We start from the raw sequence: 27288 nt of genomic DNA on the forward strand, positions 1-27288 counted from the left end.
ATTAGACAAACAGAAAACAGCCTTAGCCAACTTACCAAAAAAAAAAAAAAAAATAGTCCTGCTTTGTCGTTGTTCTTCAGTCGCTTAGTCATGTCCAACTCCTTGTGACCCGAAGGACTTCAGTGAGCCAGGCTTCCCTGTCCTTCACCATCTCCTGGAGCTTGCTCAAACTCACGTCCATTGAATCAGTGATGCTATCTAACCATCTCATCCTCTGCCGATCCCTTATCCTTTTGCCTTCAATCTTTACCAGCATCACGGTCTTTTTCAAAGAGTTGGCTCTTTGCATCAGGTGGTCAAAGTATTGGAGCTTGAGCTTCAGCATTGATCCTTCCAATGAATATTCACAGTTGATTTCCTTTAGGAGTGACTAGTTTGATCTCCTTGCTGTCCAAGAGACTCTCAAGAGTCTTCTCCAGCACTACACCTTGAAAGCATCAATTCTTTGGCACTCAGTCTTCTTTACAGTCCAGCTCTCAAATCTGTACATAACTACTGGAAAAACCATCACTTTAACTATATGGACCTTTGTTGGCAAAGTGATCACTCTGCTTTTTAATACACTGTCTAGGTTTGTATAGCTTTTCTTCCAAGGAACAAGCATCTCCTAATTTCATGGCTGCAGTCACCATCTGCAGTGATTTTTTAGAGCCCAAGAAGATAAAGTCTGTCACTGTTTGAATCCATCAACCTAAGTAAATAAGTATAATTATATAAATATATAATATATTTTATATAATATATATTATATAAATATATAAATAAGTAATAAGTATAATGGAATAGGTAAAATCCATCAACCCTAACACATCTCTAGAAGGATTATCAAAAGACATGTGGTTATTCAGATTTCCTTTCCTTAGATGGCTTATCCAATGAATTTCTCCCACCTTTCCCTTTAATTTCAAGCATACTTTACCTCCTACTTCACACACACAAATATGAAAATTATTACAGAAGGATTTTCTCAATTTCCTGCCTAGATTTGTGCCCTAGTCTAATTTAACACATGTTCTCTTAACTAGGCTAACAGCTTCAGCATTGTCTAAAAAAATAACCATTTCGTTGGTTAGTGCCTATGCCATAGAAAGTGCTCAGTAAGATCATCACTAAGAGTGAGCAACTTAGCCAAGGTGACGCATCTAGAAAGTAACGGAGCCTTGACTCCCGCCCAGGTCTGCCCACATCAATTTCACACATTTCTTTTACACACTGATAACACATCCCGATCAGAGAAGTGTCCTTCCTCCCATCTATGGGAGGAGAACTCTTCCAGTCCTCCAGGACCCATTCCGGCACTTAACCTCTCCCTCTTCTTTATATCCAGCTTGTCTCATAAGTTCCTCACCCCCAGCATTTAGACATACTCAAGACTTTCCCATTGTAAAACCTATAAATAAACCAACTCCACAGTGGTCCTTTCCAATGACTGTATTTATTCAGTTATCATCTCTACTTCCTCATCACTGTTCTCATGAAGTCCCTTGTTCCAAAGCCACGACCCACCTTTTGGCTATTAAGTCTAAAGCATACTTCTCAGTTCTCATTTTACTTGACTGCTGGAGAATATTTAATGATAGCCAACGCCCCCTCAATTTTGAAAGTGCTTTTTTCTTGGCTTCTACTATTGTCATCTCAAATATTTCTGCTGTGAGGGATTCTCTCTGGCCTCCAACACTGTTCCCAGGTGATCTCAACAATCCCAATTACCAGTAGAATTAGAGACAGTGGATTATCTCCCAACAGTCCTAGTAAGAATTTTAAAAGATTGCCAATGACAGTGTTTTCTTAGTCTTTGAAAATTTTATCTTAAGAGCTTGTAGATACCTTTAGACAGATTTTAATCATCTTATTCCTTGTGCATATAATAGGAAAATGTAAGTGAAATAAATTGGTTATTTATTTCACTTTTTCACTTTTTTAAGAACTTTTTCTTTATATTTTGAATCTTTCAAATTAACATTAATTCAGAATAATATGCCTGCCAAAAAGTATTGTGATGCAGCATTTCTGAAGAGAGCGCTCCACTGTTCAGGATTCTCTTCCAGACAGCGGATACCCAGTCTTCAAGTTCGGATGATCAAACATGAGCAGGGTCAATATCCATACTGATAGGAATTGAGGACCCTGTTGATTTATGAAGTGTTAAAACGTGAAAGAAACAAAAAAGTATCAATGAAATATGGCAACTCACGTTTTGAAGAGGACATGAGCTTTTTACGCAATCTTCAGTTACAGGTTCCTGACAGACAGTGGGGGCGCCCCCTCAGGCAGAACAAATGGAGAAGAACCTTTTCATGAAGCCTTTCAGTTGGTCTCCTGAGGGTGGGGGAGGCGTCTGGATGGACTGGAAAGCAGTCAGGAAGCCAAACACTAGCACTTCAGGCTTAACGCTGTGCGTGGCCTGTGGTTATTCGCAAACTGAGGTGATGACTGCAGTCAGCTCTGTGCTTTAAGAGAATCTTTAACAATCATAATCCAAAGTCCCACCTAAAGACTTTTTTGGTGAGTTATGAATGAATGAAGGCCAACAAGCTTAGGGGCTTTGTGTCTTGCAGTAGGGAGGATTGGGTTTTTTGAGGCTCATGGTGGGAGGAGTCACATCGTTTTTCATTTTAGGGCCTCTGAAGGTCCTAATCTCAGAGTGACCTTTGCTGACCTCTGTGAAGTAGCCTCCATGCAACACACACACACACACACACACACACACACACACACAGTGGTCTGTTCTATTATTGCTAGAGCCTGTAGCACTCTCTGAAATAATCGTATACATTTATTCTCTGTCTTTAGCCCTCAGAATGGAAGTCCTGTAAGAGCTGGGACCTGGATGCCTTGTTCAGTGCTGTACGCCCAGAACCTAAAATCATGCCTGCTCAGCACACAGCATGTCTAAGGAAACATTTACAGAATGAGTGAACCCCAGAAGTAGGTACTTAGAAAACTTAGAAGAAATGAAATGAAATAAATAAAGGGAAATTGATGGTGAAACTAGAAATTTGGAGCTTCCCACTCCAACAAAATTTTAAAGAGAAGAACTTGAACTATGCTGATGGCATCCATAATCCAGACATCTGCAGACTTCTTGTCCCCAGAATTGGCTGAAATGGCAAATTCCAGCGTGTCCAGATCCAGACAGTGGACAGTGGACAATTCTCACTGTCCAGGTCTGTAAATTCTTAGGGGTTTTTGACCTCAGAGTCCCCTTCAACCCAACCACTGCTTTAGGCTCCTCAAGTGCAAATGCTGCTCCAATTCTTATGCAAAATTCACCCTTTTTACCAATTTGCACAAAGGCACAAAAGATCCAGTCTCAACAATCTTTTTTTTTTTTTTTTTTTGGTGAACTTTACTGAGGGTTCAAGAAGCTCCGTCTTTTTGAAACAGCCTTTGCAATCACCACCTCCCCTCTCCCTGAGCTCTGCAAAGTGGATTCCTCTTCTTGATTCCTGCAAGGCTGTTCTGAGAGCAGTTCCTGGGAATCTCCCTCTCAACTCCAGCAGCTTATCAAATACCTCCTCCAGATAAATACAGGGTTTTCCTTGAAACAAGTCCTGGTGAGCAGGATGGCTCCATGTCGCAGCACAGGTAATTACTTGAATGATGGTCTTCCTTAAACACAGAAGGCAAATGTAGGTGGAATACAATGGACTGTTCAGAGCACAAGTTTCTAGGGTGTCTGATTCTGATTCACTGCCTTTGAGCTATTTATAATGGTAAATTGTAGGTAATACAATGTAATTCTTGCCTTATTCAGTTGCTAAGCTGTGTCTGACTCTTTGTGACCTCATGGACTGTAGCATGCCAGGCTCCTCTGTCCTCCCCTATCTCCCAGAGTTTGCTCAATCTCATGTCCATTGAGTCATTGATTGCATTTAACCATCTCATCCTCTGTCACCCTCTCCTCCTCCTGCCCTCAATCTTTTCCAGCATCAGGGTCTTTTCCAATGAGTTGATTCTTCACATCAGGTGGCCAAAGTATTGGAGCTTAAGCTTCAGCATCAATCCTTCCAATGAATATTCAGGGTTGATTTCCTTTAGGATCTACTGGTTTGATTTCCCTGCTGTCCAAGAGATTCTTAAGAGTCTTCTCCAGCACCACAATTCAAAAGCAATAATATTTTGACACTCAGCCTTCTTTATGGTCCAACTCTCACATCTGTACATGACTACAGGAAAAACCTATATTCTTGCCTATGTCCATGCAAATATGTTCTATCATTAGAGGTGGAGGGTTCCTGACTCCTAAGGGGAAAAGCCAGTTTTATAGCCCTTTACAAATTCATTTCTGTAATCCTATTTTTTTTTGCCTTCCCCTTGAACTGGTTGTAGTATCTTCTCTGAGTCTCTCATTTAATGAAAGTGTTAATTAAAATTTCAGTGTGTTCATTTTATTTTTTCAGCTTCATTGAGATATAATTGATAAAATCATAGGATATTAAAAGTAGTACACACCGCAATAGAGATGTGTTCATTTCATAGCTGCATGAAAGTCATGATTTTCTCTCTTTTGTAAGTTACCTTTGTAAAGCAGTAGTCAGGGTTCTGGGGCAGGAAATGGTAGCGCACTCAAAGGGGAAACTGAAGAGTGTTTTCAGGAACTCTTTATAGAGGTGTGGGCAGAGTAGCGATGGAGGTAGTGAAGCAGCCCAATCAACAGGAGAGGGAAACTGGTACCACATCTAGGGCTCCCTGGGCACAGGAAGGGAGCTGTGGCCATACTTAAAAGGGACACAAGTCATGGCCCAGCAGGAAGGAGCAGGAGAATGAATGATCACTTTTCTCTCCTCTTGTCCTCTGAGCCCCATGAAGCCACAGGATAAAGGACACAGGGTGGCATAGTTCAGCTTGTTTCCTATTGCTTTCTCCATGATTTTCAGTCAGATCAATCCAGCAATAATCACAAAATCTCTGTGAATTTAGAGAATCCAGCCCAAGTCTGCTATAAAGAATTTTTTTAGAGAGCCTTAAATTACAATTATACTTTATATGTACATGCTGCTGCTGCTAAGTCGCTTCAGTTGTGTCCGACTCTGTGCGACCCCATAGACGGCAGCCTACCAGGCTCCTCCATCCCTGGGATTCTCCAGGCAAGAACACTGGAGTGGGTTGCCATTTCCTTCTCCATTACCTTGTCCATTATGTACATAGTTAAATAATATAGCCCTTTGGTAAAAATTCATGAAAGACATACCACCCTTTGATCACTTTCTACCTTTGAATACGTATCTTATGTATTCATATCGCTTCATTCATATCTTATTCATTCATATCACTCATATTGCTTCCTCTAAAATATTTTTACCATAGTCTTAATAACTGTCAAGTTAACAGATACCTGAAAAAATCTAACATTCTCTCCAGTTTCTAGATCCTCAGCCTTTGACCAAGAAGTGAAAAGCTGATGCAATTTTGCATCTGTTTTTATATACTCATTCTCTATAAGTTGGGTGGAAGCTTGGTGAATATACTTTGGAGAAAAGAAAACTTGGATTGGTTTCTGGGTGAACGAACCTTGACATAATAAATCCCAAGCTTTCTGACTGGTTTTTGTGCTTTCACACAAGTTAATATTCAGTTGAGCACCTCAACATGCTTGAGTGGAAAGCAGCAGAGTTGCAAATTGATGCTGAGGAAGCCGATTATACTGTGTATGATGGTGTGGGGAGAATTCAGAGCTCAGGGAGTAATCTGGAAGGAAGGGGAGAAGGAGGAAGGCCACATGACTGGAGGCTGCCCCAGAGCTGCGGAACAGTTGAGGACTATTTTAAGGATGGCTAATGTTCAGTTGTAAACTGTCTTTTACCAAACTTTTGGTAAAGTTGGCTTCATGAAAAATGTGTGTGAGTGCTTCTGATTAAACCCTAATAAAGAAATATTTTTTTAAAAAAACAGCAGTAATGGTTAAAAAAAAAAAGAAAAGATGGAATCTGAGTGTTTCGTATATCCTGGGCATTGTGCTAACACAGATGGCTACACTATCTATTCACAGTCACCCCCGATGAGACAGCCAGTATCCCCCCTTTTTGGGGAAGGAGGCTGATGCTCAGAGAGGTAGTTCACTCGAGGTCACATAACCAGTACATGAAAGAGGATCTGACACCAGAATCCAGGCTGTGTTCATAGCACCACACTGCTTTGCAATCATCCTCCCCACAGCCTCCTTAAAAAGCTGTCCTTTAGTCTCTGTCATTGACAAGAACCCCCTCCTCCTCTAAGGTCACCCATTTCACAGTCAAAGGGCTGTAACCAAAGTTTTTCCACATATGGGTGAGATCTGTCTCCCTACAGTTTCTATCCCCAAGTCTTCCATCTGCTGTTTGGGTCACTCAGAGCAAATATAATCCTTATTTTATGGAGCAGGCTGTCTAATATTTGAAGATATATGTGAAACTTCGACGATGGTGGACTTTACATAATGTGCTTTCAACAAATATTCGTAGAATAGATGCAGGAAGGCCACATTTGGAGGGTACAGAGTATGGCTGCTAGGACAGCAAATATATAAACAAGATTTGATTACTTTCTCTGCTGCTGCTAAGTCGCTTCAGTCGTGTCCGACTCTGTGCGACCCCATAGACAGCAGCCCACCAGGCTCCCCTGTCCCTGGGATTCTCCAGGCAGGACACTGGAGTGGGTTGCCATTTCCTTCTCCAATGCATGAAAGTGAAAAGTGTAAGTGAAGTTGCTCAGCCGTGTCTGACTCTTAGCGACCCCATGGACTGCAGCCTACCAGGCCTCTCTGTCCATGGGATTTTCCAGGCAAGAGTACTGGAGTGGGGTGCCATTGCCTTCTCTGACTTTCTCTACTTATCTCATAGTCTTATGTTCATACTGCTTCCTCTAAGAAATTTTTACCAAAATGGTAACAACAACCAGGTTAACAGGTATCTGAAAGAATTCTTAGAGGCACCACTTTTGGAAAATATGTTTACGTGCTGCTTCTACCTGAACCCTCAACTACCTACACCTGTAAAGGTGGTCAGTGTTTTCCGTCAAGCCAAACCTGTGGGACTAATGAAACTGAGGGCAGTCATCAATTTGATCCCTTAAACTATAATTTTTGCTTAATCAGCAGTATCAGTAACTTCACAGATCAAACTTGCCTTAACTGTCCCTGCATACTGCACGCCCTTCGTCAGGCAGCTTAGACAATCATATGACTCCTTTAGCTGCCCTCTAGAGGCAGTATCGCTGATGGATGGGTCACTATAGTAATGGTTTCAAAAGTTGTTTTTCAGGAACATGGAGCTAGTCTTGCCCAGTTCAGATCAGTTGAGACCACCAACCATTCAGCTGGGCCTGCTAGAGTGCTGGATGGAGAACCTCTTGACATCAGAAGGCCAAACACTCCACCCTCAGATGATACCACCCTGCCATTTTCTTCCCCTTTTTCTTCTCCAATCACCTTTCCCCAGGCCTCAGGTCACCCAACTTCTTTGTCCCATAAATATCCCAAGCTCTTACCCTTAGGGAAGGTGAATTTAAGATTTGGTCTCCCTTCTCCTCTCTTGGCTGCCTCATGACTAATAAACCTTTCCCCTGCAAATCTTGGCATCTCAGAGTGTGGCGTGCTGCACACTGGGCAAATGAATGTAGTTTAGTAACACTAATACACCCTAAAAAGACATTCATCTCATTCTTTACACATGTATTTTTATACAACCCAAGATCGGACCATATGGAGAATAGAATTGTTATTCTAGACCAATAACTGCTGTAAATATTAATGTATATACACACACATATATATAAAATCTTAAAATTGTATAATATATAAAATATATATTTTAAATTAAACTACATACCCAAGGAAAAGTAATTTTGTTGGCATCTAAGACATAACAAACCACTGGGATTAGATATATGGAGAAGGAGCAGTGACAAGAAGGGACGGTAGTGATTTTCACGGTAGACAGCCTTTGTAGCTCTGAGGGATTAAATCGAAATTAAAAATTCTCTAGTCTTATATCCACTATTTGGGAACTGCAAAGGTTGGAGCAATCAACTGTGACGCTAAGACAGTTAAAGAGAAGGGCAGTTGGAGTTGTGGGAGCCTTTATATACACTGCTGCCCAGGCCGAGAATGCCAGTAGATAAAGCTTCAAGTTGAGGCTCCAATTCTCTTCTCTTGGGACGGGAGTCGTTGCACTATTATTTAGGGCCACATTCTATAGTGATCACCATGTGTACTTACGTACCACTGTTTGGCAATGGTCTGCTCTGAAAATTTTGGGGGTCTCATTTTGCTCCTCTGTTATAAAATATGGGCTTGTTTTTTGGAGCGTTTCTGGAACATGCTCTAAGCAAGACACTGTGGTGCCTGGAAGCGGATGTCGATCCTGTGCTAGAGCTTTTTGGCGGAGGACAGGAAACCTGAGGAAGCAGGAAAGTGGCATTTGTTTCCAAAGGGCTTGTGACCGGGCGCTCCACACCACGAGAGGGTCGTAGCTGCCCGGCCTCCACGCGAAAGCCTGCCCACCTGCTCGGGCCCCGCCCCGCGGCGCGGGGGGCGGGACTTTGACTCGGGGGCGGTCCGCACGCGATCCCCGCCTCTCTCTCCGCCTCCTTCCCCTCCCCGGGCCCCGCCCAGCGGGCTCCGGCAAGGGGGGCGGTGGCCGCGGCGGTGACAGCCGCTCCCCGCCCCCGAGGCCGCCACGTCCCTCACGTACCACCCGGCCGAACGGCGGAGCGGCGACCTGGCGCCCGGGGCTCCGGCTGCTCCGGCGCGGCTCGGCATGAGGCTAGCGCGGCTGCTTCGCGGAGCCACCTCGGCCGGCCCGGGCCCCGGGCTGCGCGCCGCCGGCCCTAGCGTCAGCCGCAGCCTCACCTCGGACTCGGGCTCCGGCCCGGCGCCCGAACGCGGCGTTCCCGGCCAAGTGGACTTCTACGCGCGCTTCTCGCCATCCCCGCTCTCCATGAAGCAGTTCCTGGACTTCGGTGAGTGGGGCCCGGGCTTCGGGCCTTCCTATGTAACCCTAGCCTGGAGCTGCGGCCGCTAACCCGGCCCGGGCCCGGCCCGCGCGGGTGCCCTCCCGTCTCCGGCGCGCCCCCTTCCTCAACGTCTCTCCCCCGGCGCTTCGGACGCCACCTCGGTCCCTCGCGGACGGATCCCTCTGCTCGGGTGCAGGCGTCCGCGCCCCCGAGAGATAACTGGGAGAGTGTGCCTTTTTCCCGTGTATTGTTGAAAAACAAGCCTGGGGCCCGAGCCGCTTTTCAGCGCACGTGTGCACCTCCGCGCTCGCAGCCAGGCCCTTTCGGAAGAGCCCAGCCCGAGTGAGAGGCGAGTGTGCTGACACCTCCGGGAGTCGCGTTCAGATTCTGCAGAGTGCTGATAAATGCTCAGTTTTGCATATGATGATTACATAAAAGTGGCGTGCTGATAGGGGAAGCAGGTTCTGACTGGCCCGGTGTTTCATAGAATGTTTTCCTTGCCACTGGCTTAAGCGTTTCCACCAACCGTACAGTTCATTCCGTCAACAACAGTCCTCAGCACGTGTAAAGTGCATGAGTACAGTATGCTGTGGGGTTTGTTTACCAAAGTGATTCTCCACTTTCCTCTTTCTCGGATGAGTGCTTCCTGGTTTTCTCTAGAAAAGATGCAGAGGAATTGCGAAGTCAGGCATTTGACTTATAGCGGGGCGCTAAGGTGAAATGGGAAAACTAATCAAGTCAAAATTTCGAAGAGACAAGAGTTATCTTCTGCATTGTGAGTGTGGTTTGGTCACCAACGGATCACGAGTGGCTTGAAAGATAGCAGCGTAGTTAGCCACTTAATCTTAAACTTGTGGTTTACAGTGCCGATTTTGTTTGGCTCAAAGCTCTTGGTTTTTGTTTTTACCTTAAAATGACTAGTGTTATTAAGAGGGTGAATTTGACCTCTTTCCCAAGTATGCCATTAAACTTCCACAAGAAAATGTTTTTTTTTAATACGATTATTCCTATTGACAATCTAGTTTTTGCTATGGTTGTCTCTTGCTAAAAGAGCAAATCAGTGAGTTTAAAATTCATCACTGAAGTAACATGACTTTTTAGTTTACCTTTAAGTGGAACTGCTTGCCAAACGCGATTCTACAGCTGTTCTGCTTAGCATCTTGAGTAGGAATGGAGGAAGGAGCAGATTGCTTTCCAGGAATCAGACAATTGAATAGAACCTACGGGGAAGAAGCTTGAAGATGATCACAGAGCAGGCATTGGCAGCTTTTGCTTTCTGTTGCCGGAAAGACTCCTCTTCATTTACTGTTTGCTTATGGCAATTAGTATAGTGGTTCTACCTGGACTCAATGAATCTTCTCATGAACATGTCAAAATTTCCACTGTTTCTTAGGTTTTTCTCATAAACCTAGAGTTAGGAAACAAGTTTTTAAAATGATAGCAGCAACAAGTTATAGAGGATAGGCTTTTTACAGGTCCTACGTTAATCAAACTGTGCCTTGCTCAGACTTGCCTAGGTTGTCTTAGTTCTAAGATGGGAGTTGTGAATAACGGAGACAGAAAAATAACCTCACTGATGCTCTACAGTGTGGATGGAAGGTGGTTCAGGATGTCGCACAGCCCTAGAGACTGGACTGTCTTGTCCCATGCTCCTCTTGCCTTGTCATTATGGTGATGATATCACTTGCCAAATAACTCTGTCTGCATTTCTCTGCCTTATGACTTCCACTTACTGCTGTTCACACTGTATTTGGTTTCAGGATCTGTGAATGCTTGTGAAAAGACCTCATTTATGTTTCTGCGGCAAGAGCTGCCTGTGAGATTGGCAAATATAATGAAAGAAATAAGTCTTCTTCCAGATAATCTTCTCAGGACACCATCAGTTCAGTTGGTACAGAGCTGGTAAGATTCACTGTTCTTGTGTTTGCAGTTTAAGTGGAGTTGTAGACTTTACCCAAAGTTACAGCAAATACTTCTTTACTCTTCAATGGTGTCTCAAGGTAGTAGCAGCATTCCTCCTCCTCTGTTTGGGTGTGTCTGGCCTGGTCACCTGAATCCTGGACTGTACTACTTTTTGGTTTTAAAAAAACGATCAGAAATGCACAGAAATACAGACACTATATTTGAGATTTGTGTTATTAAATCTCCAAGGATGTTATTTCATAATGTAATAAAAATATCTACCATAAGTTGATAGCTAGAGATTTATATACTTTACCTTTAATCACTTCAATAACCCTGCCCAGTAGGCATTCATTTTACAGATGAAGAAATGGAGGTACCTACAGATTAAGTCCTTTGCCTAAGGCAAAAACATTCATAGTAGAGCTGGGATTCAAACTTAGATTTGCTTGTTTCTACTGCTGTATGCTGAAGTCAGATTAATAAAATGTCTTAAAGGGTGTAAGTATTTTTTATAAACTGAATTTATCTTATTGAAGTATATCTTAATAAATCACAAAAGTTAGAATATTTATTCTACCATTTAAAGACAATTAGAAGTTACTAGAATTGTGTAGAAACTATGATCTCCCTTCTAAAAAATGACAGTAGAGTTATTAAGGGTGTGCATCCATATGTGGCCACCTGTATACAGCCTTTCTTGTTAATGTTATTAAAAGTGTTACTCTGTTAATCACTATACATTTCAAACAAAAGAGTTTGCCAGAGTTCAGTCTTCAATGGAAAAATTTAGTTGCAAGGCATTTCCCAATTATGATTTATGGAGATCCTAGCTTTCCTGTTGTAAGCATTATAATTATGGGAGAAGCTGATATAATGTCAACTTTTTAAAATAAGTGAAAGAAATATGACTGCTCCATAATTGATAATCAGAGACTCTCCACTCCAAAAATGGAATAGTTAGAAATGTGATTTAAGTAAGAGACATTTGTTTAGGAACTCTGATGCAAGGAGGACAGATAATTTTCTATGGTGGTTTATTCCTTCTTTTTTAAAAAAAATCATTAAAAGTAGACTATGTTACATTTTTAAAATATCTGTGCCTAACACATTGTAGATGTTGACAATTTAATGTCAAAAACTCTGCCTCTGTTCACTGGTGCTGAATTGAATCTTGAAGCCAGAGTTTCAGGTGAAGTAGAAAATAATAGCTTTATTGCTTTGCCAGGCAAAGGAGGATACAGCAGGATCTTGCCATGAAAAACTGTGTGTCCCAAGCCGGGGATGTTTGGTGAGGAGTTTTATAGCAGTGGTTCAAGCGAGAGGTTGCTGATAATGATCAGGGTACATGCAGGGCCTACAGGCCTTTAATCTGGCCTCAGGTGGTCTCCTGATATGCTTCTTGAGATTATCAAACCTTCTCTGGAATGAAAAATGCTAATATCTTTCTTTTGTTTGGGCGTTTTAGTGCTATCAAAGAATTCAAAGATGTGTATCTCTTGAGGTGAAACCGGACCGACTCCCAAGTCTGCACTATTGTTTCTTGGCTGCTTCTCCCTTGTCTCTGCATCCTTTCTCTTCCCTGATGAGCACCTGTTTGAACCTGCCCTTTGGACCTTAAGGAAGATCATAGAGACTGGAGTCTGTTGCCTACAAATATGAAATGGGAGCCAGGGAAAGGCTTCTGTGCCCAGGAGCCCCAAAGGGTCCTGCTTGGTTTCAGTATCTTCTGAATAAAAGCATAATTGTTCTTGCCAGTGAAGAGTAAGGGTTAAGTCACAAGAGTAGACTCAGAATCACTAGACTTTGGAATGCCTTGGCATGCAGTAGGGCATATTGTTTGTCAGAAACAACTTTCCAAACCAACATGGAGATTTGCAGATTTTTAAAACACTTTCATTGCCCCTGGACACCTACTACAATATGGCAGCTGAAGGTCCAGCCAAAGCAGACCTTACACTAGAGGTCATTGACTGATAGGTGTTTTGGCTCTGGCCCTTCGCTGCCATTGTGCTCTGCAGCAAGACCTTCAGAGAGTCATTTGACTTTCCTCATTTTGCTCCTTTCCCGGGTCATTTGCTCCACTGTATTTTTAGGTAAATTAAAAATGTGCATTTTCATGACTTTTGTGTTTTTGTTCAGTTGTTTAGAAGAACCATGTGTTAGATTGTAGACTTTCAATAAGCATTTGCCAACTGGATGTAACATCTACAATTATGGTTTTAAAACAAAGACGTTTAAGTTAGATTCTTAGACCAAGGTAAGCTGGCCTCCACATTTTACTGAGACTAAGGCAAGTTAAGTCATTTGCCCAAGATCACATAATTGTTGGTGACAGACTCAGTTCCCATGACCATCAGTATATTTATACTGTAATGTACAGTGGTAATTTTAAGAAACTTAAAAACTACTTAGAGAACTGAAAAAAGAAATAGGAGATTCTTAAGTCAAATTTAACCTAAGCTTTTAGGAGAAAATGTACCTTCTAATTACTGTCAGGCACTTTGCTTGAATGTGAATGGGTATACAAATCTCACTTCAATCATAATTTGCTAAAAATTAACAGTAAAGAAATGTTTAAAATGCCACTTGATCATTTTCATAATATCGGACTTTCAAAATATAAAAGAACAACCTTACAAGGGGTTGATTTACATTTTAGGTATATCCAGAGTCTTCAAGAGCTTCTTGAGTTTAAGGACAAAAGTGCTGAAGATGCTAAAACTATTTATGAGTAAGTACAGTTGTTTTGCCTTATTTGGACATCACATAAAACATCATCATATACTCTTTGAACATCATATAAAAATGTAAATGTATTGCTATTGGATCATTTTAGGGAAATTGATTAACTTTTGGCTTTTTGCTACTTTAGAACATATGATGGTATATGTGTCTGTCGCAGTTCATACAGGCCAGCCAGGTAACATAAATTCAGAAATTGGACTGGGCATAAGAAAAGCTTCATGTTTCTCTTCACTCGAGTGTAAAGAAAGATGCAGTTCAAATGTGGTGATCAGGGGAAATCTTGATGTGGTCTCAGGGCCACTTGGATGGTAGGAGACTGGTGAAGACTTGGAGACGAGTGCGTGCTTCTGAAGGACAGCCTCAGCTCTACTGACCATTGCCGAGCAAAAACACTGCCCAGATCACGTGATGTGTGTGTGTGTCTTGCGGGGGGTGGGTATAAGAAAAGCTGCAAATCTAGTTATTTTTGTTTTTTTAAGTTAGATTTCCTAATTTTGAAAGATTGGAAACTAAACTTTCAACAAACACTGAAGGCCTGCAGGACAAAAACTTGTCTCTAGTTTATGACCTGTGGTCTGCAAGACAATGTAAGTAATGTGACCTATTCATAATCAACATACCAGGACTAATAAGCCCCATAGTCCCCTAAGGCAAGTTACCTGCTTATTCCAGTGAATGTTGCTCAGAACTTAAAGACTGTCTCTGTTGTTGTCCTCCAAGTCCATTACACATTTTTTTTTACTGTCTTTAAAGGTGATAGCAACATTTCACTTTTTAAACATGATTTTGGTCTGAAAATAACACCAAGAATTTGTGTAGGTATGCAGCAAAATTTACACAGATGATGTCATTTACTCTTTAAAATGACTCTACTGAAATAATGCTATCTGTACAAAAAGAGATACTATCTGTGCACAAAAAGTCTTAAAATAGCATTAGGCTCACATGGACAGCAAATGGATTTAGACCCATCCAGTCTTACTTAAAGGTAAATGTTATGCTGAAAAACCTTGTGAAAATAGTCATTCAGAGCTGAATTTTAAAAAAATAATGTGGGCAGCCAGGTGGAATAATGTTATTTTGGTTTTGACAAAAGAGAGAGATGTGAAATAAATGATTAAGAAGTGACTAGAAATGATGAATTGTTTTTGAGAAGTTTTGTTTGTATTTTGGATTAACAGTTTGGTTTTGAAACTAATTACAAACTAGGAATTCCAAAAATATTTTGAGCAATGAGACCATCATTGGAATAGGTTAATAGTAGTCAAGATGATGACTTCGAAGATTTTGAATGAGGAAGCAGTCATTTGGAAGTATGAGTTCTGATGGATATATTATTAGGTGGATTTTGTTACTTCACAACTAAGACTTGTTTCCTCTTTCATTTAGTTCTTTAAATTAGCCATGCAGTTCAGTTCACTTCAGTCGCTGGGCTGTGTCCAACTCTTTGTGACCCCATGGACTGCAGCACACCAGGCTTCCCTGTCCATCACCAACTCCCAGAGCTTGCTCAAACTCATGACCATTGAGTCAGTGATGCCATCCAACCATCTTATCCTCTGTCGTCCCCTTGTCCTGCTGCCTTCAATCTTTACCAGCATCAGGGTCTTTTCCAGTGAGTTATTTCTTTGCATCAGGTGGCCAAAGTATTGGAGCTTCAGCTTTAGCATCAGTCCTTCCAAAGAATAGTCGGGACTGATTTCCTTTAGGATTGACTGGTTGGAACTCCTTGCAGTCCAAAGGACTCTCAAGAGTCTTCTCCAACACGACAGTTCAAAAGCATCAATTCTTCAGCACTCAGCCTTCTTTATGGTCCAGCTCTCACATCCATACATGACTACTGGAAAAACCATAGTTTTGGCTAGACGGACGTCTGTTGGCAAAGCCATGCAGTAGTGTCTTCAAGCATCAGTGTCTTCAAATAACAGAAATAGAAATGCTGGATGATTTGAAGATTTTTCTTTGAACACACAGTCACTTTTTCTTCTCCCATTTTTTTTAAACTCATAGAATGAATGGAATTAGAATCCCTTTCTACTTTTCTAAGTGGCCCTTTCTCTTTTTAACCTGGGGAATGGTTCCAAAACAGACAGCCTTTATTGGCTCATTCATTGTCATTCCTTACAGAGCACGTGTTCCCTGGAAGCAAGTGCTCTGTCCTCTCTTACGCTGACTGTGCCTGGATCCCATCCTCTTAGCAGGTGTTGAAATAATCTTAGTTGATGATGGTTAAAGAAAACCCTTCACATTTGGTAGGATTGTGTTTTGCGGCAGCCTTACTTTTAGGAGTTCCAAGAAAATAATTACATTTCACAAGTTTTATTTATTTTGGAGTTTCTTAACATCTCCATAGAGATGGTATGTTTTATGACCTGAAATTTACTTAAATAAGTGTAAGAAAACATGCCTTGATGCTGCTTTTACTGAATTAGGCATTTCTTGTCTAGTATAATTGGCTAAATTTAGATTTTAGTATCACATTCACTTGCCAAAATATTTGGCTGTTTTGACAGACAGGTTTGTTTAGCTTTACAGACACTGTGATACGGATCAGGAACCGACACAATGACGTGATACCCACAATGGCTGAAGGTGTGGTTGAATACAAGGAGAGCTTCGGGGTGGATCCTGTCACCAGCCAGAATGTTCAGTATTTTTTGGATCGTTTCTACATGAGTCGAATTTCAATTAGAATGTTACTTAATCAGCACTGTAAGTGTCTGGAAGTCAAGAGAAGAAGCTAAATAATCTGTGTTGATATATTTTACATTTATTTAGAAAACTTCCTTTTAGGGAGAACATTTACTTTTACTTTTTTTTTTTATTAAGGAAAGCAAATAGACTACCATTGAAAGGTTTTTAAATTTATGTTTAACGTTATGTGAAATGTTTATGTTTTAAGGAAAATACTTGTTCTACTGTTTGGTACCAATTAGAGAAACAGTATTCAACTCCAGACAGCGACATTATGTATTTTAGCTTATTTTATTTGTTTTTTAATTTTTTATAGCTTTATTATTTGGTGGAAAAGGCAAAGGAAGCCTATCTCATCGCAAACACGTTGGAAGTATAAATCCAAACTGCAATGTGGTTGAAGTTATTAAAGGTAAATACATTTCTCCTTTCAGAAAGAATGCCAAAATCAAAATTGTTGAGTGTTTTTTCTTGCTATTAAAACAGTTATTTGAATCATGAGATAAAATGATATAACCCATGCATGGGTTTAAAAATGACTTTATAATGCTAATTGTGCACTGTGTATAGGATGAATGTTTTGTTGATACCATGCTTTATTAGGCAAAAGATGGTGATATTATGAGGGTATCTATTTGACTTCAAAATATTTCCTTATTCCCTCCTAATTCCCTATATTGAAGCCATAATTCATAATAGTTTGGCTTGTATCTTGCCACAGCTTTTTCTGTTTGTACCATGTATGCTTGTGCACACACATAATTGTTGGTCTTACATTGCTGTTTTTGGAACATAAGATACTTTGTGTATGTTTTTCTGTAAATTTACAAACATTGTGCCATGTGTAGTACATGTGGATATACACCAGGTTTTTGAATGACTGTTAGGGATGTATCAGAATGTATTAATCCATACTCCTATTGATGCATATTTCTGTTGTTTCTATCACCAACAGTATTGCAGTAGACATCCTTATATATGTGCTGACTTTTGCTAGTATTTTAGAAGGCAGGATTTCTAGAATTAAAAATATTTAAAATGCATTTAAAATTTTTTAACTCCAAAAATGTATCAAACAATGAATGAGAGTGAGTATTCCCTAAACCCTTACCAACTCTAAATTTTTGTTATGTGTATTGTAAATATTTTCTTCAATCTGCTGGTTTTCTTTTTACTTTGTTATGGTGTCTTTTCCCATACAGATATTTGAAAATTTTTTTGTAATCATATCTGTCACTTTTTGCTTTATATGGCCTTAGGTTTTGTCATGTCATATTTTAAAAAGACCTTCCCCAAACTAAGATTATTAAAGTATTTTTTTTTTCTGTAGAAAGCTTTAAAATTTCATTTGTCTATATATTATTGCCATCTTCATGAAGCAGAAGTAAATTTATTTAATGACTTTTTTGTTTTGATTCGCACTAGATGGCTATGAAAATGCTAGGCGTCTGTGTGATTTGTATTATATTAACTCTCCCGAACTAGAACTTGAAGAACTAAATGGTAAGCCTGATGCCTTTTCCTTAATGATTAGTGTTATGATTACCTGAGAAGGAATGATAAGAAGTTAGATTTGTTTTAATATAAAACAACTTCTTCATTGGATATGAAAGCTGAGGGAGAGAAATCATGTTAAAAATATATGTATTTATGTGTTTGTATGTATATATGTATATTTTTTAATTTAGTTGGATTTTTTTCTGAAAGACATTTTGCCTTTTTCTTTCCCATTTTCATTATTTTAATTGATAATATTGATTCTTTGCTTATTTTTTATTTCCTGGTTAGTCACAGAAAAAAGTGATCCTTCTCTGGTGGCTCAGACGGTAAAGAATCTGCCTGCAATGCAGGAGACCCGGGTTTGATCCCTGGGTCAGGAAGACCCCTTGGAGAAGGGAATGGCTACCCACTCCAGTAGTCTTGCCTGGAGAATTCCATGGACAGAGGAGCCTGAGCCTGGTGGGCTACAGTCCATGGGGTCGCAAAGAGTCAGACACGACTGAGCGACTAATGCTTTCAAGAAAATTACATCTGACTTTTATATGTACTTCACTAATGTAAGGTTTACCCTTTAAGATTTCTACTTCCTGAGTTGTAAACCAACTTTTTATTGTCAAGGAAGTAAAAAGACTGGAGATGTAAAAGAAGAAAGAAAGATGTCCATCTGTTTGAGACTCTGATTATCTCTGATGGTCTTCTTTTGGACACAAAAGGTTTAGATGCCTTAGAAGGAGACTGATGAGTTGTCTCTGTTTTCCCTGGAGGTAGGGTAGTTTGATAGAGGGAGACAGTACCTCAGTTAAAATGACCCTGTAAGAAGAATAAAATTAAATAGGCTTCTGCTGAGTTGTATTCTGGACCTTAGAGTGGGAAGGCAGTGGAAGAAGTTGCCCCCTTGAAAATAGAGTTGCCTGGTTTTTCTAAAGCCATAATAGTACTTTGAGTGAATAAGAACCTCAAGGCACAAGTGATAGTTTGGGAACCTGAACTGCTGTGGGCAGTTTCCAGATGTACTATCTGTGTTTCTGAGAGCCAATTTATTCATTGGAGAGTCCAGCTTATTGGCTGAATGAGAATTCTGAGGTATGGCGACTCTTATGCCTTCACTGAAAGTTCTGGTTTGCTTATTATCTGTTGTCTCCCCCCAACTGGGCTCCTGTTAAACATGTTTGAATGTAGAATTAGTGGCCCTTGATAAGTCAATGCTAACTCAAAAGTTTTTATTTGAATCTATATGCACAGAAATGCCCAAAATAAAACAAAACATCCCACCTGGGTGAAACAATTAAAAAATGGCTTTTTAAAGAAAGAATGTATTTATGTGAGTTGGACCATGGAATTTAAAGACTTTAACACTTCTTTTTGGAAGGAAAAAATTCTGACCGTAAGACTGAGTGTCTTAAACAGACTCAACCATCATAAACAAGAATGGGAAGATGGGTTGGTAGATGGTTATGCAGGCTTGCAAGAGTGACTGCAGGACTCATGTTGTCACAGGCAGGTATAAATTGTGTGAGCCTGGCATTCAGACACAGATACAGTAAAGTAAAGGGGGTAGCCCTTCTCCCCCCAGTAGTACTGTCCTCCATAGTAAATGTTTTCTTTTCAGCACTACACAATATATTCTTTAAAATGCTTTAAGCACATCTCTCTGTACTTTCATATTTTTCTCTTCTGCTCTGTAGCAAAATCACCAGGACAGCCAATACAAGTGGTTTATGTACCATCCCATCTCTATCACATGGTGTTTGAACTTTTCAAGGTTTGTAACATAGTATTACATCACCTTTATCAGTCCTTTCCTAAGGTTAGGAATCTGCTTTGAAAGTTTAAATAGTCTACCAGGTTTTCCTCAGTTTCATTAAAAGATGCCATTGGTGTTCAGCGTCATGGCACATCAAGGGAGATAAGCTGTTGATCAACACTGATGCCCTCAGTGTAGTGGTAAGCTCAGGCCTGGGACTCAGAAAGACCTGGATTTGAATTCCAGTTCAGCCACCTAAAATGTGTGTGACCTTGTGGAAGTCCCTCAACCCCAAGCCTCAGTTTCCTCCTCTGTCAAGCGAGGATAATACTATTATCCAGGTTGTTAGGAAGATTGAGAATAACGTCCTAAATATCTTATACAATGGCAGCACATTATGGGTGTTTGATACAATTTTATTTGTATTTTTACAAAGCAAAATGTTTAGAATGATTCTCCACCCCTAAAGGACCACAGTCCTACTATCATATGCATTGTTGTATGCATTTTTTTGGAGAAAGTCACTTACATTGACTTATGTGACTTCTGCTGTTATATTTGCTCTTTATGACAAATTTTGAAAACTAAATACAATTGTGCTAATAATGTTGAGAGTACATTTTTTCTCATCAGCATAACAAAGACAGTTGCTGGTAGACAGGAAAGTGGGTGATGAGGAGTATGGGTCCATGTGGCTGAAAATATTACCCCACATCAAGCCTGTAGTCTCTCAGTGTGATTACCATGTCTTCAGCCAGGAGCAGGTGGAAGAGAGAAGAGGTGGCTTTCAGCCTGATCATGAAAAAAGAAAAATACACTGAAACATAGAAAAACTGGCTGACTGTCTTAGAATAGCAAAGATTGAAAAATGTTCTTGGTTCTAGACAGCAAGAATGTATCTAATATCTTACAAAAACCTTTCTACCAAAGTGGTTAAATGAATAAACGGTTTGCACTGAAAGGATTAAAAGTAATTTTTTCCTTGAAATTTCAGTCACCTAAAGATTTTGTTCCCTATGATGCTTAGTAAAAGAAATATTACCATATTATGTAATAGATTTTATATTATGTCGGTAATAATGGCTTCCATCTGCAACCTGATCTTAAATGGCCTTCGGTAGAGAGGACAGAATCTCTTCCTCGGGGGACTCTGTCCTATTGGTGTTCCAGGGCTACACACTCCACGTGCAGTCCAGTCTTTTGCCTTTTAAACTGTATCTAAGCTTAGCAGTTCCTGCTTCAATGCTACATGTCATGTGATTGCTTAGTGCTTATGCTCTGTTGACGTTGTGTACCCTGTATCCTTTAGGAATTGGTCAAAACTGTCTTACTGTGTAAATAAATATTCTAGTTTCCAATTAGTAGTAAATTAGATTCATTTCTACATCATAGTAAGACCTGCTATTAGTACTAAATGAAAAAATTGCTTTTTCTTAAAGCAATTTATGACAATTAAAATGGTTCTTTAAAATAGAGATGAGACTGTTTTCAAAAATAAGGTTTGCCCATTATCTACCAAATTATAAAAATATTTGGGTAGAATTTTCTGCTTTCATATGAAGCTAGCTAAAAATGTTGAGGTTCTGATTTTAGAAAATATGCAGAATTTAGTTGGGATTTTTACCTACCAAGTCCTCTAAAACTGACTTATTTTTTAGAAGTAGTTCTTTAAATTTAGTTATGAATTATGACTCTTAGGCATGTTTTCATTAAATTCTTTAAAAATACAAGGAGTGCATATTTACTTGAAAATTGTACTTAGTTTCTCTCTTTCTTTAAAGTTGTATTTTTAACGTAACCCTTATGTATTTCAGAATGCAATGAGAGCAACGATGGAGCATCATGCTGACAAAGGTGTTTATCCGCCTATTCAGGTCCACGTCACACTGGGTAAAGAGGATTTGACTGTGAAGGTAAGTGCTGTTTTTTTTTAATTTTTAAAAATTAATGTACAGACATGTACATGTTTTCCAGAAGACGTAATTTATTTCCAGAAGAAGAAATCCTGTTCCTAATAGATAATAAGCACATCGTTTCATTTATTTGGCAGGTTATGAAATTTCCCTTTGAGTCTGTTTCTGTTCTGACACTTCATCCAGGTGATTCAGGTTAAAGTAAACCCTGGAGATAGACAGTTTTGCATATTGATGTCTGTCCAGTTTGATATCTACTTTGATAAGTGAAATCTAAAATATTTGGGTATTTATAGTATTATGTAGATAGTACATAATTTCTCCTTTTTAAACAATGCTTTTAAATCTGCTTTTAAGTGTTTCATTTGATTTTCCTAACAGCTCTTCAGTAAGGGGCAAAGGTAATTTTATTCTCAATTTTACAGAAACTAGACACAGTGATTAGCTCATTATTAGATCGTGAATAAATGACACAGGACAGGATGTCAGTCCTGTGACCCCTGATAAGTTTCTGAGTCTTGTCCAACTCTTTGTGATGTCATGGACTCCTGCGTGCCAGGCACCTTTGTCCTCCATTATCTCCCTGAGTTTGCTCAAATTCATGTTCATTGACCCTAGTCCCAGGCCTTTTCTACTACATTTTTCTTAGATAGCTCAGTTTCTTAGAGTATGATGATGTTTCTCTTTTATAAATAATCATTTTAAATTTTGTGTTGAATTAATAAATGCAGAGAGATGAAAATGAAATATGTCAGTTCCTTGCCACTTGTAGGTCACCACTCAGAGACAGTCTTTTTGTTATTTCTCTTAGTATTGCTGTAGTTGAAAGACATTTTCTAATATTGCTGTTTATGAAATTAAAATTTTTTAAACAGCAAATATTGGCTTTTGGTTATGGTAGCTGAGGAGTTAGCTCTCTTAGAGCATCTCCCCTCTCAGTTACCTAGCCTCAGTTGCCATTTTCCCAGTATTTAAGTTCATACATGGAATTCCAGACTAGAAATAATCATCTTTCAGGGATTTTGAAGATATCTAGTGTTCTTTTTTTTTAAAATACACAATTCGGTGGGTTTTGGTGTGTTCACAAAGTTGTGTAACCATACCACTGTTTAATTTCAGAACATTTTCCTCACTCCCAAGAAAAAACCAGGGCTCATTAACAGTCACTTCTCATTTCTCCCTCTCCCCACCCTTTGGCAACCACTAATCCATTTCTGTGTACGGACTTCCCTGTTTTGGACACTTCATAAAAATTCAGTCATACAATATGTAGTCTTTTGTGACTGACTTCTTTCACTCAATATAATGTTATAGCATGTATTCATTCATTTTTTTGTTATTAGAAATAATGCTGCCATTTGTGTACAAGTGAACATTGGTTTTCGGGTCTCTTATGTAGATACCTAAAAGCTGAATTGTTTATAGGTAACTCTGTTTAACTTCTGAGGAATACCAAACTCATTTTAAAAGTGACTGTACCAATTTACATTTCCATCAGTAATGAATGAAGGTAGCAATTTTTCCACATCCTTACCAACATTTGTTATTGTCAGTCTTTTTGATTGTAGCCATCCTATTAGATTATAGCCATTCTGATTCTAATATCTCATGGTATTTTTTTTTAAAGAAGTGTCAATTAAGATCCTTTGCTCAGTTTTTAAGTAGGTTGCCTTTTTATTGTTGAATTGTAAGAGTTTTCTCTATTTGTTTATCTTCTATTGTTGATACTAGTCCCTGATGAGATATATGATTTGCCAGTGTTCTCCCATTCCGTGGCTTACCTTTTCACTTTCTTGAGTGTTCTTTGAAACACAAAGGTTTTAATCTTGAAGAATTTTAATTATTCTGTTTTTTTCGTTTATTGCTTGTGCTTTTAGTGTCACATGTAGGAGGCCATTGCCTAATTCAAAAGTCACAATAATATATGCCTTTCCTTGTTTCTAAGAGTTTTAAAGTTTTAGTTCTTACATTTAGGTCTTTGATCCATTTTGAGTTAATTTTGTAAATGATTTGAAGTAAAGACTCCAGTTTCATTCTTTTGCCTGTAGATAATCTGGTTGTCCCAGTACCATTTGTAAAAAGACTACTTTTTCTTATTCGAATTTTCTTGTCATCATTGTCAAAATTCAATTGCTTATAAATATATAGGTTTATTTCTTGATTTTCAATTCTATCCCGTTGGTCTGCATATCTCTCCTTAGGAACATTTTGATTATTATTTCTTGGTTGTAAATTTTGAAGTTGGCAAATGTGATTCCTCAAACTTTGTTGTTCTCTTTCAACGTTTTTTGACTATTGTGGGTTCCACGCATTTTCATAAGAATTTTAGTATCAGTGTTTTAGATTTTGCAAAAAAACGTTAGCTTGAGTTTTTATGGGAATCAAGTTCAATGTTTAAATAAAGTAAGTCTTCCAGTTTGTGAACAACAGGATGTCTTTCCACTTATTTAAATCTCTTTTTTTCAACAATGTTTTCTGATTTTCAGTGCACAAGTCTTATACTTTATCTATTAAGTTTATTCTCAGATATTTCATTATTTTGGGGGCTTTTTAAGTGGAATTGTTTTCTTAATTTTTGGATTATATATTGCCAGTATATAGGCATATAATTGATTTTTGTGTATTGATCTTGTATCTTGCAACCTTGCCAAAGTCATTCATAAGTTCTTATAATATTTTTTGTGAATGCCTTAGGATTTTCTCTACATAAGACCATGTCATCTGCAAATGGAGATAATTTTACTTCTTCCTTTCCAATCTGATCTTTTTTTTCCTTGCCTAATTGGTGTGGCTAGAACCTCCAGTGTGATGCTGAATAGAACTGGTATCCCTTTCTTTTGCTGATCTTAGGAGAACTTTTAGTCTTTTTTTTTTTCTTCCATGTTTATTTTTGTTGTTCAGTCACTAAATCATGTCCAACTCTTTTATTTAATGAGCTATTTTTTTATTATGCCATTAAGAACAAACATTTATTTACTTATTCAACTGAATGCATTAAGTATTTGATCTGGACTTAATAACGCTCTCAACTACTTATTTATTTCCTGGCTTTTGGCACATTTTAGACACCACCCTTATAGCAGAAAATGAAGAATAACTAAAGAACCTCTTGATAAAAGTGAAAGAGGAGAGTGAAAAAGTTGGCTTAAAACTCAACGTTCAGAAAACCAGGATCATGGGCATCTGGTCCCATCACTTCAAGGCAAATAGATGGGGAAACAATGGAAACAGTGAGAGACTATTTTTTTTGGCTCCAAAATCACTGCAGATGGTGACTGCAACCATGAAATTAAGACACTTGCTCCTTGAAAGAAAAGCTATGACTAACCTAGACAGCATATTGAAAAGCAGAGACATTACTTTGCCACAAAGGTCCATCTAGTCAAAGCTATGGTTTTTCCAGTAGTCATGTATGGATGTGAGAGTTGGACCATAAAGAAAGCTGAGCACTGAATAATTGATGCTTTTGAACGGTTGGAGAAGACTCTTGAGAGTCCCTTGGACAGGAAGGAGATCCAACCAGTCCATCCTAAAGGAAATTAGTCCTGAATATTCATTGGAAGGACTGATGCTGAAGCTGAAGCTCCAACACTTTGGCCACCTGATGCAAAGAACTGACTCATTGGAAAAGACCCTGATGCTAGAAAAGATTGAAGGCGGGAGGAGAGGAGAATGACAGAGGATGAGATGGTTGGATGGCATCACCGACTCAATGGACATGAGTTTGAGTAAACTCCGGGAGTTGGTGATGGATGGGAAAGCTTGGTGTGCTGCAGTCCATGGGGTCACAAAGACGCGGACACAACTGAACGACTGAACTGAACTGATGCATACAACTAGGGCTTCCCAGGTGGTGCTAGTACAAAGAACTTGCCTGCCAGTGCAGGAGACTAAGAGACTCCCATTTGATCCCTGGGTAGGGAGGATCCCTTGGAGGAGGAAATGGCAACCTGCTCCAGTATTCTTGCCTGGAAAATTCCATGGACAGAGGAGCCTGGATGGCTACAGTCCATGAGGTCGCCAAGAGTTGGACACAACTGAACGGCTAAACACATAGCACACATATACAAGTTACGTTTTCTTCTTTAAAAGTGAAAGCTTTCAGTCTTTCATCATTAAGTGTGATATCAGCTGTGGGTTTTTCATCAGGTTGAGAAAGCTTACTTTCATTCCTAGTTTGTTAAGTATATATCATGACACTGGCTTCCCTGACTCAGTGGTGAAGAATCTGCCTGCCAATGCAGGAGACGTGAGTTTGATCCATGGGCTAGGAAGATCTCCTGGATAAGGAAATGGCAACCCACTCCAGTATTCTCACTGGGAAATACCATGGACAGAGGAACCTGGTGGGCTACCATCCATGGGGTCACAAAAGAGTCAGGCAGGACTTAGTGACTAAACAACAACTACAGCAGTATCATGAGAGGATGTTGGATTTTATCAGATGCCTTCTCTGGGTAGATTGAGATGATTATGTGGTGTTTGTTCTGAAGTCTACCAGTTGGTGTATTAGAATGATTGATTTTTATGTGTTGAACCAACCATGCCTTTTGGGGCTAGGCCTCACTTTTTACATTTTTTTGAGGATTTTTGCACTGATATTCATAAGGGATATTTATCAGTATGTAGTTTCTTGTGATATCTTTGCCTGCTTTTGATAACAGGTAAAACTGGCCTTCTTGAATAAGTTGAGAAGTGCTCCCTCCTTGTCTGTATTTTAGAAGGTTTTGAAGGATTTGTATTGATTCTTTAAATGTTTGGTAGAATCCACCAGTGAAGCCATTTGGGCCTTTTCTTTTCTTTGTGAGAAGAGTTTTGATTATCAATTCAGTCTCTTCATTAGATATACATCTATTCAGCTATTCTGTTTCTTTCTGAGTTACTTTCTGTAGTTTGTCTAAGAATTTGTCCATTTCACCTGGGTTTTCTTATTTATTGGTATATAGTTGTTGATGGTTTTCCATCATAATCCCTTTTATTTTCTGTAATTTTGGTAGTTGTTGTTGTTCAGTCACCAAGTCATGTTCAACTCTTCATTTCCCCATGGACTGCAGCACACCAGGCTTCCCTGTCCCTCATCGTCTCCTGGAGTATGCCCAAGTTCATGCCCACTGAGTCAGTGATGCCATCCAACCATTTCATCCTCTGTTACCCTCTTCTCCTCCTGCCTTCAATCTTTTCCAGCATCAGGATCTTTTCCGAGTCAGCTGTTCACATCAGGTGGCCAAAGAATTGGAGCTTCAGCTTCAGCATCAGCCCTTCCAATGAATATTCAGAGTTGATTTCTTTTAAGATTGACTGGTTTGATCTCCATGCTTTCCAAGGGACTCTCAAGAGTCTTCTCCAGCACCACAATTCAAAAGCATCAATTAATCAGCACTTTACCTTCTTTATTTTCCAGCTCTCACATCCATACCTGACTGCTGGAAAGAACATAGCCTTGACTCTACGGACCTTTGTCAGCAAAGAGATATCTTTGCTTTTTAACACACTGTCTAGGTTTCTCATAGCTTTCCTGTTTGGAAGGAATCATCTTCTAATTTCATGGCTACAGTCACCATCCACAGTGAATTTAGAGCCCAAGAAAGAGGAAATCAGTCTCTGCTTCCACCTTTTCCCCTTCTATTTGCCATGAAGTGATGGGACCAGATGCCATGATCTTCAGTTCAGTTCAGTCGCTCAGTCGTGTCTGACTCTTTGTGACCCCACAGACTGCAGCACGTGATGCCTCTCTGTCCATCACCAACTCCTGGAGTTTACTCAAACTCATGCCCATTGAGTCGGTGATGCTACCTACCCAACCATCTCATCCTCTGTTGTCCCCTTCTTCTCCCACCTTCAATCTTTCCCAGC

General features: G+C 39.6%; 1 protein-coding gene across 1 annotated transcript in view; it reads left to right on the forward strand.

The window, feature by feature from the left end:
• Positions 1 to 8597: 8597 nt before the first annotated feature.
• Positions 8598 to 27288, forward strand: part of PDK1 (pyruvate dehydrogenase kinase 1) — a 41441-nt gene continuing 22750 nt past the window's right edge. Inside the window, exons 1-8 of the mRNA XM_043487729.1 lie at positions 8598 to 8940; positions 10695 to 10836; positions 13499 to 13570; positions 16112 to 16296; positions 16595 to 16690; positions 17704 to 17781; positions 19464 to 19540; positions 21337 to 21435. Coding sequence (XP_043343664.1) covers positions 8739 to 8940; positions 10695 to 10836; positions 13499 to 13570; positions 16112 to 16296; positions 16595 to 16690; positions 17704 to 17781; positions 19464 to 19540; positions 21337 to 21435 — 951 coding nt within the window. The 5' untranslated portion in view covers positions 8598 to 8738. The remainder of the gene's footprint in view (positions 8941 to 10694; positions 10837 to 13498; positions 13571 to 16111; positions 16297 to 16594; positions 16691 to 17703; positions 17782 to 19463; positions 19541 to 21336; positions 21436 to 27288) is intronic.

Source organism: Cervus canadensis, chromosome 15 (genome assembly GCF_019320065.1).
Source record: "Cervus canadensis isolate Bull #8, Minnesota chromosome 15, ASM1932006v1, whole genome shotgun sequence".
In the NCBI taxonomy this organism is placed as follows: Eukaryota; Metazoa; Chordata; class Mammalia; order Artiodactyla; family Cervidae; genus Cervus; species Cervus canadensis.